Source organism: Sceloporus occidentalis, unplaced genomic scaffold (assembly GCF_023333645.1).
Source record: "Sceloporus occidentalis isolate IW3139 unplaced genomic scaffold, rSceOcc1.0.p SCAF_20, whole genome shotgun sequence".
NCBI classification, from domain to species: domain Eukaryota; kingdom Metazoa; phylum Chordata; class Lepidosauria; order Squamata; family Phrynosomatidae; genus Sceloporus; species Sceloporus occidentalis.
This window is the reverse complement of record NW_028317000.1, coordinates 4,025,843-4,038,947: the sequence shown is the minus strand read 5'-3', so window position 1 is coordinate 4,038,947 and position 13,105 is coordinate 4,025,843. Positions and strand designations below refer to the sequence as shown.

At 46.6% G+C, this 13,105-nt stretch overlaps 1 protein-coding gene across 3 annotated transcripts in view; it reads right to left on the bottom strand.

Annotated features, from left to right (window-relative positions):
- LOC149301788 (semaphorin-6D-like) overlaps positions 1-13,105 on the bottom strand; it is a 74,918-nt gene that overhangs the window by 12,190 nt on the left and 49,623 nt on the right. Inside the window, exons 10-18 of one of the 3 annotated variants that reach the window (XM_089482777.1) lie at positions 12,570-12,787; positions 11,499-11,630; positions 9,747-9,902; positions 9,211-9,384; positions 8,955-9,092; positions 7,986-8,063; positions 5,852-5,907; positions 4,944-4,994; positions 1,436-1,588 (exon numbers count right to left, since the gene is read on the bottom strand). In XM_089482777.1, coding sequence (XP_089338903.1) covers positions 1,436-1,588; positions 4,944-4,994; positions 5,852-5,907; positions 7,986-8,063; positions 8,955-9,092; positions 9,211-9,384; positions 9,747-9,902; positions 11,499-11,630; positions 12,570-12,787 — 1,156 coding nt within the window. The remainder of the gene's footprint in view (positions 1-1,435; positions 1,589-4,943; positions 4,995-5,851; positions 5,908-7,985; positions 8,064-8,954; positions 9,093-9,210; positions 9,385-9,746; positions 9,903-11,498; positions 11,631-12,569; positions 12,788-13,105) is intronic. The other 2 variants (XM_089482778.1, XM_089482779.1) reach the window with 2 other exon arrangements.

Genomic DNA, 13,105 nt, shown 5'->3' with positions numbered 1-13,105 from the left:
TACACAAATGCACACTAACACACACACACACAACGCACAAAACCTACTTGGCCAAATCCTCCAATAAATTCCACCCCCCTTTTTTCCCTCTTTTCCTCTGAAGCAAAACAGGAAATCTAATGTCTGCACATACTGGAATGTCTCTTTCCGTCCTGGACAGGCTCCAGCGGCAGCGGGACTACAAATCCCATCTGCCACGGGCATGATGGGAGTCGCAATCCCGTCCCCAGGAGGCCCTGGCAAACCCAAACTCCTGCAAATGGGGTTTTAATATGGAACGGACGCAGATGATTTAACGCTTGTGACTACAAACACACCACAGTTCTCCGTTCCAAATGTTTGCCAGGCAGAATTTGCTAACCTAAACCGAGGCAAAGCTTTAACCTGAAGTCACTCAAAGGATATTTTACTTTAAAATCCAATGCAAATACACATTTTCTCTTTGGGCAAGCCTTCGCTGGGTGTTTTCCAAAGGTGTCTTTAAGGGTTGGGAGTATATTTGATTTTGAAAACTCCCAAGATTTTCAAGGTGGGCAACTATAGTGGGTTGAGAGGTCGATTTTTGGGCCCTAAGGTTGTGCGAAGTGGCTGACCCGAACATCCTTTGGAGAAGAAACTGAAGCAGTTGGAAATGTACACCTGGTTTTGTTGTGTGCCTTCAAGTTTCCGACTTATGGCGACCCTAATGCAAACCTATCATGGGGTTTTCAGAGTTGGTTTACCATGGCCATCCTCTGAGACTGAGAGAGAGTGACTTGACCAATGTCACCCCAGTAAGTGTCCATAGCTGAGCAGGGATTCGAACCCTGGTCTCCATAGTCCGGAGTCGTAGTCCGACACACAAACCACTACATCACACTGACTCTCCACAAAATCATATTACTACGCTATTGCATATAATGGGGCTTATTATCCTGGGATATTCGTGTGATAAACCCCGATCTCCTTCGTGTGATAAACTTCATGGAAAGAAAGAAAAGTTGGCAGCGTGAGCTTTTGTAGACTTAAATCTACTCCCTCAGATGCATTCGGACATTTGTAGACTGTACTGTTCTTTTAATATTGTGTGCTGCTCTTATTCCTATTTTTATACGAAATAATAATAATAATAATAATAATAATAATAATAATAATATATTCATAGAGGCCAACTGGGCAGAAAGAAAGCAGGTACAGCCTATCAACAAGGGTGCAATCCAACCGTACCCTACCCTTGTGCCCAAGTCCTAGGAAGACCGAAAACGCCATGCAAGACCCGAGGACGATGGCGCACCTACTTCTACGCATGCTTCCACATTCCAGCTTGCAAGTTAGGGTCAGTTAGTGATCTGTAGTGCAGCCGACAAATATCGGGCAGGTGCCGTGCCAAGGAGAACCAGAAAGGGAAAGGATGTGGGGCGCGAAACCAGGGGGCAAGCGGCCCGTCCCTTCTTACCCTGGGTGCTCACAGCTACATGGAGGGTGGAGTGGGGGTCCCCAATGCCAGGGGGGACCGGGTGAGCGTCGGGAGCCATGCTAGCGGGAAGAGACCCCGTGGGCATCGCCCGGGAAGGGGCAGTGGAGGCGGCGGCGGTGGTCGGCATCTCCCCTGCGTTACCGGTGACAAACACAACATCAGCAAGCAACCACAACGACAATGGAAATGGAGGGAAAGGAAGAAAAAAGATGGCGATTCAACAGCGGAGGTGTCCGGCTGCAAGGAATGGGTGCCGCATTGCAAGTATGGGGATGGGGAACGTCGGGTTGCAAAACCAAATCTGGCTTCCAAAAAGTCATAATCTGGAGCCACTGTTTTCTCGGAAACATTTATGCAAAGGGGGTTCGCCATTGCCTCCTTCTAAAAGGCTCTGAGAGCATGACTTGCTGGAGGTTGCCCAAGTTGGTCCATTTGGCATCTAAGATGGTGAACTGAATTCCCATTTGTTTTGGTCTGTTGCTATCCAAATTTGCAAAATGCAAACATGGATGGAAGCGCAATGGACAGATGTGTCCATCGCTGACCTAGTCTGACTCCTGGTAGCTCAGAAAAGTGTGCCTTTTTGAACTACAACTCCCACATTGGAAATGACCACACCTGCTAGGGGATGCTAGGAGTTGTAGTCCAAAAGCAAACCCTTTCCCAAGCATCAGAGGAACATGCCTCTGAAGTAATGCAACCCATAGTGTACTAAAATAATAACTGATGTTGGGAAGCAATGCTCATTGGAAAAATTAAAAGTGTTCAGTGGATGTTTGCTAGAGCGAGCAATAACATATTTTTTGTGGGTTTTTCGGGCTATGCGGCCATGTTCTAGAAGAGTTTATTCCTGACGTTTTGCCAACATCTGTGGCTGGCAGCTTCGGAGGAGATTAGATACGATTCTTTGAAGATGCCAGCCACAGCTGCTGGCAAAACATCAGGAAGAAACTCTTCTAGAACACGGATGCATCGCCCGAAAAACTCATCAAAAAATATGGATGCCGGTCATGAAAGCCTTCACATTGTCAAAAATTCACTCTGTGTATGTTGCTGACTGTAATATCGATGAAAGGGATGGATTCGGGGGTCCGTCGCCACATGGACACGAAGGATATAGAGATGTGCCAAAAGCCCCACTGGGATGTTTAGCATCCCAAGCCTGGAGCAGGCCGATGGAAGTATTTTTGAAACGTCTTGGGTTCCTGCGGCGAATTTGCAACTCCGCCGCCGGCCCCATTGTCATGCGACCAAGCCGAGCCTTGCCTGCGTGTCAGCCGTCTCTCCAAACACTCCGGCCAAGTCCATAATGAATCCCAGACGTTTCCAAAAAGGTTTCCCATTTCTCGGCTCGGTGGAGCTCTCTCTTTCTTGCTCAGGAAGGAGGGAGAGATGCTGCCAAGGTCTGGAAAGTGAGCCAAGAGGAAATTTGGGGAGCAAGAGGGGGATCGTGGCTCTGGTCGTCACCCCTTGGATGACCCTAAATCTCTTTCAAAGGGGGGCTTTGTTGTTGTGTGCCTTCAAATGGTTTCCTATGTATGGCAAGCCTGCCTAGGGCTTTTTGTGGGGTTTTCGGGCTCTGCGGCCATGTTCTAGAAGAGTTTATTCCTGACGTTTTGCCAGCATCTGTGGCTGGCATCTTCAGAGAATGCTGGAATGGAAGATAGATAGATATACTGTGTGACCTGACTCCCATCCATGTCAGCATTCTCTGAAGGTGCCAGCCAGCGAAACGTCAGGAATAAACTCTTCTAGAACATGGCCACAGAGCCCGAAAAACCCACAAAAAAACTATGGATGCCGGCCATGAAAGCCTTCAACTTCACATGCCTATGGGGTTCTCTAGGACTATGGGACTCGTCCCAAGCCATCCAGAGGGTTTCCATGGCCAAGCGAGGATTTGAACTTTTCTGCTCCAGTCTTTATTAAACAACTTTACTTTCACCATCTGTTAGCAACTCTGCTAGCAAGCAACACAAGTCTGTATGCATATATACTTTTCCAGGTTCGAAAAATGTGGCTTTTGGGATGGCATTGCCCAGAATCCTCTCGCCAGCATGACCAGTAGCCACTGGACTTTGTGGGTGGACCTTGGAAACCGTCCCTTCCCATGCTACAAATCCCCCAGCCAGCCATTTTTCTTTATGCTTTTTAAACCTCCAAATAGGTTGAAGCTTTTTATTAGCTTTAGAAGGTATAACATGAAACCTCAATTGAAGACAAGTCCAATTTTGCCACCAGGTTTTGGGATGCTTTTTTGCCCCGGGACCCTTAAAGGTCAGACAAACTGTCCCAAAATAGCAAACAATAGCAGCCCAAAACTGAAATGGCTGCAGTTCCATTCTCATTTTGTAAAATGTATGGCCAAACGTTTGGCGAGGTTGAGGGTTATAAAAGCAGGTTTTGGGGGCTGCACCTTAAGTCTTCGCTTTGAGTAGTGAAGTGGCCTTGCTGAAGAATATACGAATATATAAGAATATTTCCACTTGAACACTTGGCAAAATGGCAGACAGAAGGGTGAAAATGAATGAAATCTTCCACTCCTTGAGGAAGATGATGGAGTTGGGTGGATGGGTTGGCATTATGGAATTAGAAATGGTGCTGGATGATGTAATGGAGGGATGGAGCAATCCTTTTCGGAGAAGGTATTTGTTCCGAGAAAGGATTTGAGAAAATCCCTAGACTAGTGGCTAGTCCTTTCCCCTTTCTCTCCCCCGCTTAACATTTTGACAAAAATAAAAATGTTTGCCCCCATTTTAAGAAAGCCATCGTGGGCCTAAGCCAGAGCTAGATGTTGGCCATCTTGGAACATGAATGCCAACAGGGCTGGAAGGCTTAACATGGCAGCTCCTTTGCATTGCATTAAGAGGCCATTGGGACCTTCTCCATTGGGAAATGGACACAATGAAACATACCAATAGTCTTATGGGAGGCCAACTATTGGAACTTGAGAGTACAGTCGGCCCTCCACATTGCACCTTTGACTTTTGCGGATTTGATTCGTATGTTCTAAGAATATCTAGGTCTGCCAGCGCAACCTTGCCAGAAGTTGACCATAGAGCCGTGACGGAGGACCTAGAGATTCAACTCTAGTTATTTGTAGGTCCTCCAGCATGAGTCTATGGTCACCTTCCACTGGATGTTGACCACAGAGTTGAACTGGAGGATCTAGAGATTCCTAGATAGGTGTTGTCTCACAAGGGTCTTGAGCCCCTAACACCAGTGAATGTGGAGGGCCCACTGTGTTCTCCAAATGGTGCTCAGCAACATGGCACCGTAACCATATTAAGGTTTCCCGATGCAATCCAAAATGGCAGCCTTGAAGAAAGCACTCCCAATGCATGTCAACTATGATATCTAGCAGGGCTTTGTGGTGCTCCCCTAAAAGACAAAAATTATTTTCCGACAAAAATAAAGGAAGAAGAGGGAATAAGCCATCGAAGGAGCTGGGCAAGGCAGGGGGGAACGAAGGAAGGGAGGTACTAACCATAAGCGGAGTCACTGGTGCCATCATGGTTCCCGGTGGCAGAGAGGACATCTAAAAAAGGAAAGGAGGAGATAAGAGATGGGGAGGAAAGTCCGTGGGATGAAGCCAAGGAGAGGAGAAACCGCACTCGGGAAGCTGGGTTTGGGGGCAAACAGGGAAGGCAAAAGCATTTTGCGGATTAAAATCATGGAGAGTAATTTCAGGCGCGACCCTCTGACCATGTTATTCCCCTGTTATTATAATGTTATTACATTTCAGGAGGCAAAGATCAGGATTGCGGTCGATTCCAGAATGCAGCTGTTGCATTGTGAGAGTCCCCACAAGGAATCTCCAAAACAAGGCAGGTCTTTGCGATGATCTCTACCTCCGTTGGTGCATTTTACACCAGAAGGGACAAGTGCATGGGTTTTTAATGCTCACGGATTCCTGCAAGGTTGCACTAACTCTGTGGTTCTAAGAAACTCAGTTAAAAAAGAGTCAAACGTTGAAAAACGTTCCAACTCTACAGTTGCGTTTCTCAAGGTTTCGGGAAGCAATCCATCCTCCTTTTGCCCAGAGGGCCACAATTGCAGAGCCACCAGCAAAGGAAAATGGTGGACCAATGACATCTCGGTGGCGTCATCTTCTTCCCATCGAGATGAGAGTCAAGCTCCCCCCCTTCCATAGCTGCTCTTGACACGTCTCCAGCCGGGAAGGAGGCAGAGGAGGGGGGATCGGAGGCAGGAAAAGGCTGCGAAGACACAGCCCTTTTTGTTCAGCTCAGAAAGGGAGTTTTATAGCCAAGCTGGGAGGCCCGGTGGGCTCTGCTCTCCTCCTTGGAGACCCCCGCGGAAGAGGATGGCAAAGGCTCACCAGCTGCAAAGGGGGACCCGCGTCTCCCTCCTCCTCCTCCTTCCCAGGCCCCTTACCTTGACAGTTCCCCAAGTACTTGGCTGCATTTTCCACATCTTGCTCAAATCCGTTCCTGCGGGGAGGGAAGGAAGGGGGGTTGAGAGAGAGAAAGAGAGAGAAGGAATCTCATTAGGCCAAGCCTACTGGCTTGATTGAATCTTCGGCTAATTAATCAATTGGCAGGCGCCCAGGAAAAAAAAGGGAAGGCAAAGGAAGCTCCCGGCTCCTTCGTCCCGCAGCTCAAGGGAATGAGATGCGTGGCGGATCAGGCCATAATGGTGGTTGCTAACCACTGGGTTGGGAGCATTGCATGGGGTGGTTGGGTGGCCTTGGTTGGAAATGGGGTGGATGATGGATCAGACCATGGTCATGGTTCCTAACACCAAGGTGGGAAGATTGTATGGGGTGGTTGAGTGGTCTTTGTTGGAAATGGAATAGGTGATGGATTGGTTGGAAATGTGGTGGGTGATTAATCAAGCCATGCTCATGGTTCCTAACCATTGGGGTGGGATGATTGTATGGGGTGGTTGAGTGGCATTGTTGGAAATAGGATGAGTGATGGATCATGCCATGGTGGTGGTTCCTAACGGTGACATGGGACGCTTGTATGGGATGGTTGGATGGCCTTTGTTGGAAATGGAGTGGGTGATAGATCAGTTAATGGTGGTAGTTCCTAACTGCTGAGTTTGGAGGATGGGGTAGGGTGGTTGGATGCCCTTCACTGGAAATGGGATAGGTGATGGATCAGACCAAGGTCATGGCTCCTAACACCGAGGTGGGAAGATTGTATGGGGTGATTGGATGTCTTTTGTTGGAAATGGGATGGGTGATGGATCAGATCTCACCTATCTGCTGGGTTGGGAGGACTGAGTGACATGGTTGGGTGGTCTCTGTTGGAAATGGGATGGATGATGGATTGGGCCATAGTGGGAGTTGGGAGGATCGTATAGGGTGGTTGGGTGGCCTTTGTTGGAAATGGGATGGGTGATGGATTGGGCCATGGTCATGATTCCTAACCGCCGGGGTGGGAGGATTTTATGGGTTTGTTGGGTGGCCTTTATTGGAATGGGATGGGTGATGGACTGGGACACTGTCATGGTCCCTAGGTCTGGAGGATTGCACAAGGTGGTTGGGTGGCTCTTGTTGGAAATGGGGTGGATGATGGATTGGGTGGTGATGGTTTCTAACTGGTGTGTTGGGCGGATTGCGTCTGATGGCTTGGTGGCCTTTGTCTGGCAGGCAAGGCCATGGATGGGAATGGAAGAAGGGAGAATGGAAACAGAGACAAGAGGATTCCATCTAAGCATTGGGAAGAACTTTCAGATAGTAAGAGTGGGAAGCGACTGCTTCGGACAGCAATGAACTCTCCTTCTCTGAAGGTCTTTAAGCAGAGGTTGGAAGGAGTGTGTGAGTTGTGTATTCCTACATGGCAGAATGTGGTTGATCTAGATGTCCCCTGGGATCCCTTCCGACTCTACGATTCTATAAAAACCATTTTTAAAAGTCCAAACATTTTTAAAACTACATGCACCGACATTCTGGAAGAAATCAATTAGACTCAAAGATCCCAATTCCCCTGCGTGTGCTCGAAATGTGTATGACAGGGAGAAAAATAAATTAAAGTAAATGCAACCAGGAGGGGAAATCAATAGGAACAGATATTTTTTAAAGAAAGAAAAATCCATTGTAAAACCTTATGCAATGTATCATTCGGAAGAGCAGGGCTGGGGGGATATCAGATAGGATAAACGAAGGAAGCATTGGCAGCTCTTCCAGAACGAAAGCAAGAAATAAAAGTTGTGCGGTGCGGTGTTTACAGCATCAAACTGGGAGATTTGGGATCTAAATGTCATCCCATGAAACTCACTGGATAGACTTGGAGCTGTCTCTCTTTGTCTTTCTCGACCTGAACTACCTCACAGGGTTGTTGTGAAATGGAAGATAGAAGAGCCATTCATATCCCCTTACTCTCTTTGGCGGAAAGTTCAGAACATGCACGAAAATCAGGGATGCGAACTGTACAGATGTTGTCGGACAGTAAACCCCAGCATGCTGGGAGTTGAAATCCTTCACCACCTTGAAGGCTGGGTGATTCCCAACCCTGATTTAAACCCAGATGCCGTTTTCCAATTGACACCAAACCCGATTTACCTGAGTTCGGGGCCGAATGCGACGCAAGAGCCGGAACGTGACCAAACGCAGTACGGATCGCGGGATGCCAGGCAGCTCCTGGGTTGGCGAAAAAAGGAAATGAATAATTAGAAAGAGTCCGGTGAGGATGTTTGTGGATTCTGGGAATTGCCTCTTCACTCCCCAGAAGATGAAGTTTTCCAAATTCAGCTTTTTGCAGACAAGAGAGTCCTTTCATCACTGGCAAGTTGGGCCAAGGACATGGGCATGGGAAAAAAGGTGGGCATATGCCAGGATTTAGGATAGAGAAGGAGGAAAAAGGAGGCGAGGAAGAGGAGAATTGAAGCTGATTTTAGTATTCTCTTGTAGGAAATGGGTTACTGTATATAAGTCGAGCTCATGTATAAGTCGAGGACAGGATTTAGGGTCAAAATGATGGATTTTGATATGATCCATGGATAAGTCGAGGGCAAAACTTAGGGACATGTAATGAAGGATGTAAAGGATGAAGCAAAGGAAAACAATACCAAAGAACTTGCAAAATTGCAGCAGGCATAACTATTTGCGCTCATACTAAAGGCTGTATGGATGAGAGAGTAAAGTGCTCAGTGCTTCTAGGGAAGATTAAATTCTTCCCTTTCACCACCATATACATACATACATACATACATACATATAGTTAAAATATAGTACTTAAATTGACCCACGGATACGTTGACTCAGGGTTTTGGGGTTAATTTTTTAACCCAAATTTCTAGACTTATACATGAGTATATACAGTATGCGGCATTTCCTAGAAGCGGCTGCAAGGTGAAGCCCAGAGCCGATGGGTTCTTCATTAAGTCAGACCCATGTAAGGATGGCACACGCCCGAACGCCCAAGGGATGCCACACGGCAGAATTAATGCAGCTCCAGACTACTTTAAAGGGGCTTAATGGCACATATCCAGTTCTACGAAAACAACCCACCTCCTGCCCCGTTGTGCTCACCTTCTGCAGGCGTTGTAGGCGGCACAGCGGCTGAGGGGCACCCGGACCACGCAGCCGGAGAAAGCCACGAAGAGGGCATGGTTGGCCTTGTCCAGCTCAAAATCGAGAACCCGGCGGTCATCCTTCTTGATGCTACACCTGGACGGTTCAAAGAGAAGACAGTCTAGAACCGTGGTTTTTAAAGCTTTTGGATGTGGGCAATCATCAAGTTCCTCCCCACAGTGTACCAAGGATTGGCACCCAAATCTGGACTCACCGGGAAGGATGGTAGACGGACATCTCATCCAACAACAGTGTCTCCACCGTGGAGTTCTCCGTAGTCCTGGACAAAACCTTCAACACCGTCCCATCTTCCGAACCCAAGAAGAGAACTGTGTAATTCTGGAAGGGACCAGCCGTCGTGTCCACAGCCAAATGGGTCAGCTTATATCTGGGGCAGGTAGATATGGAGAAACGGGGATGCTTTAGTTCACTTACCCATGTTCAAATCCCCTCCCTCCCTATTTAGAAAGGATTCCAGTTTGCTGGGCACAAAAGGCCCCTTTGCCCCCAAAGGTTCAAATATTGCAGAGTCGGAAACGCTTCTGGTCCCCAGCATTTCGGATAAGGGAGACTCAACTTGTATTGATTTCAGCTTCTACCTGCATTGAGTTGCCTAACAATAGAAGTGAACTGCTCCGGGGCTGAGAGCCACTGAGTTGCCCATCGTCCTCAGTTCCTGCCCCAATCCTTGCTTTCTCCTTCCATCACTGCCTCAATTCTAATCTTCCTTTTGGGAGGCGAAACCATTACCTGCTGGCGGTTTTGGTGAACCATGGCTGCTCTGTGACCGACGGCACGGCTTCATCCAGAAGCGGAAAGGACTTGATGAAGCTCAGCATCTCGTCGGGGAAATCATTGGAGGTCCTGTAAGCGGCGGCTTTGCCTATCCCAGCACAACAACCAGGCCTAAAAAAGAGAAAGAGCAATGGTTTGGGGAGTGAAGTCGAAGGCTTTCATGGCCGGCATCCATAGATTTTTGTGGGTTGTTCAGGCTCTGCGGCCAGGTTCTAGAAGAGTTTATTCCTGACGTTTCGCCAGCATCTGTGGCTGGCACTTTCAGAGGAGATTATATATGATTCTCTGAAGATGCCATCCACAGATACAGGAATAAACTCTTCTAGAACAAGACCACATAGCCCCAAAACCCCACAAAAATCGATGGTTTTTGGGGTATCTGCGATGACTAGGAATAAAGAAGAAAATGGGGAACCTATGGCCTCTGAAGTCCAGCCTTTGCAAATGCCCATCTCTACATTTCCAACAATGATAAATAGAAACTTTTTATGAAAAGCTCAGGGGTTTTGTTTAAATATTATTATTATTATTATTATTATTATTATCATCATCATCATCATCATCATCATCATCATCATCATCATCATCCCACCCTCTTCCCAGTACAGGGCTTACAAATCTAAACTTGGTATGTCTGTTTGTTGGGCTCCTATCCGTTGCTGGTTTTGGTCCAGTGACTTGTTATTGTGTGTTTTCAAATCCTTTCCAACTTATGGCAACCCTAAGGCAAACCTATTATGGGGTTTTCTTGGCAATATTTGTCCAGAAGTGGTTTGCCATTGCCATCCTTTGAGGTTGAGAGAGTGTGACTTGCATAAGGTCACCCAGTGGGTTTGCATGGCTGAACTGGGATTTGAACCATAGTCTCCAGATGCTCAAAACACTACACCACACCGTGACTTGACCTGACAGCAAATAAGAACGACGAATACCACTACTCTTCGGACAATAAATTAGTCTTGTTTTTGACTTCTTTAAAATGAAATTTGGTACCAGAAGCAGGAATAGTATGGAAAGAATAGGAAGATGACCTTTGGGGATCTCTCCAACTCTTTGATCCTGGGATCTTCTGCACAAATGAACAGCGCTGTTTATGAATGCGTAAAGCTGTATTTTAAGAAAAATATGGGGGCGTGTTGTTTTTTATTTTAAAAAAGCCCCAGCTGCAACCTCCTGGTACATTTCGCCTGTATCCTTTCAAAAGCAGTAGCCATGTGAACAGGATGGAAAATAATTTATCTCCGTGCCGCGTGACAATCTGTGCCGGAAAAAATAAAACAAAATGGCAGCCGCCCAGGCTATCTATAATTTCTCTCGCTGTATAATATATACATAGACGCACACATACAAACACATGGCCAAAGCGAAAATGGCACAGGTTGATTTACATCATTTATTCTGCAAATGTGAACGAAGGCACCTCAGTTGTGCAAATCACGGGAACAGCAAAAAATGAGACGCAACGCTCAGGTTTCCTGCCTCCAGCCACCTTTCTGGGTTTTGAAATCTCAGCTGAGCAGGGAATCAATTCCCTGGTCTCCAAAGTCATAGTCAAACCACTACAAAATGCTGTCTCCATGTACATATACCTTCAGTTGTGGTCTGCACAAGACTAGAGACGCTTCCAAACCCGTAAGTATCTCACGCAGATTTGAGCGGAGAGATTTGACCCATAAGTTATGAAATACCAAGACGTGATTTGAATACCTGGGTTTGGGCACTTTTTCCTCGGGGATCGGAGTCCAGGCTGCGTCCGCATTCTTTTGCTCCTTGAACTTGCTGTTGAAAATGCGCTCAATGTCGTCCATGTAGAAGGCGCAGACGGCAGAACCAGTGATACTGGGCAAAATACAAAATAACAACCCACTCAAAAATGAGGACAACACATTTCTTTATTTATTAGATTAGATGACACCCTGGGATGTAAACTACCATATATACCCGACTATAAGTCGACCTCATGTATAAGCCGAGGGCAGGTTTTGGGGCCCAAATTATGGATTTTGATATGACCCATGGATAAGTCAAGGGTAAAACTTAAGGGGCGTGTAACAAAGGATCTTAAGGATGAAGCAGGGGAAAACAACGCCAAAGACCGTACAAAAAGTATAACTGCTTGTGTGTAAATAGATGAGAAAATAGAGAAGAATCGGTGCTTCCAGGACAAACTACATGCGTGACTTTCACCAGGGGATGACTCCTTTTTAAATAAGAGTTAAAGTATAGTATATATATATATATATATATAGTATATAACTTGACCCAGAGTTTTGGGGTCCATTTTATGGCTAAAATTTCTAGACAAGTAGATGCAGTAATATAATATATAAATAAATGTGCTGTTCTCCTTTCCGGGAACAAGCTCTCCGTTTATACCATTTTCAATGATACCGTTCTTTTAATGTGTAAGCCGCTTTGTGTCCCAGGATGTAAACTAATATAATAAAAAATATTTATGATATTATTATTTATTTATTATATTTAGTTGACACCCCGGGACACAAAGCAGCTTACGAATTAAAAGAATGGCATCAAAAAAAGCAGCATAAATGGAGAGCTTGCGCTTATGCTTGTCCATCTCTAGCGTATCAAGCAATTCCAATCTCCATTCTTCTAGTGCAGGAAGCCAAATGCAAACATTCTGTGAACGTAAGCTCAGGTCTTGCAAGGCTTATCTTTGCACAAATAAAATTAAAATGCAGCTTAAGATGCTGTTAGATGCACCGTTTGGATTTTGGATGGCTTAGGAAAGCCAAAGCATGGAGGGCAAGAGTTTACCTGTTGGACTGAGTGGCAAAGACGCCAAAGATGGCTGGCCGGCCGTTCACCCGGGTGACGTCTGTAACGGCTTGGAGGACGTCAAAGTAGAAGAAGGAGTCCCCCGGCACCGAGCAATTGAGGCGGGCTTTGAGGAAGGAGGTCCAGTATTTCTCTAGCACCCGGGGAGAGCCGCCCATGTCATTCTTACAGACCCGACCCACGCGGGAGAAGATCACCTGAAATTCGGGGAGAGGGAGGGAACCGCATCAGAGCTCGGTTCTTTTCCCAAAGACGAGACAAAACCCCAAAATTCATCCTCTGGTTTCCTAACTAGGAACGACCCATGACTTTCATCGCCGTGACTCAGTGCTGGAGTTTTGGGACCCATGACTTTCATCGCCATGACTCAGTGCTGGAGTTTTGGGATTTGTAGTTTTGCAAGACATTTAGCCTTCCCCGCCAAACTACGCATCACCAAAATCCCACAGCATCGAGTTAAAATAGCGTCAAATGGCTTTGTTTCTGCAGCTGAGGGACGAAAGAGTGAGACAGTG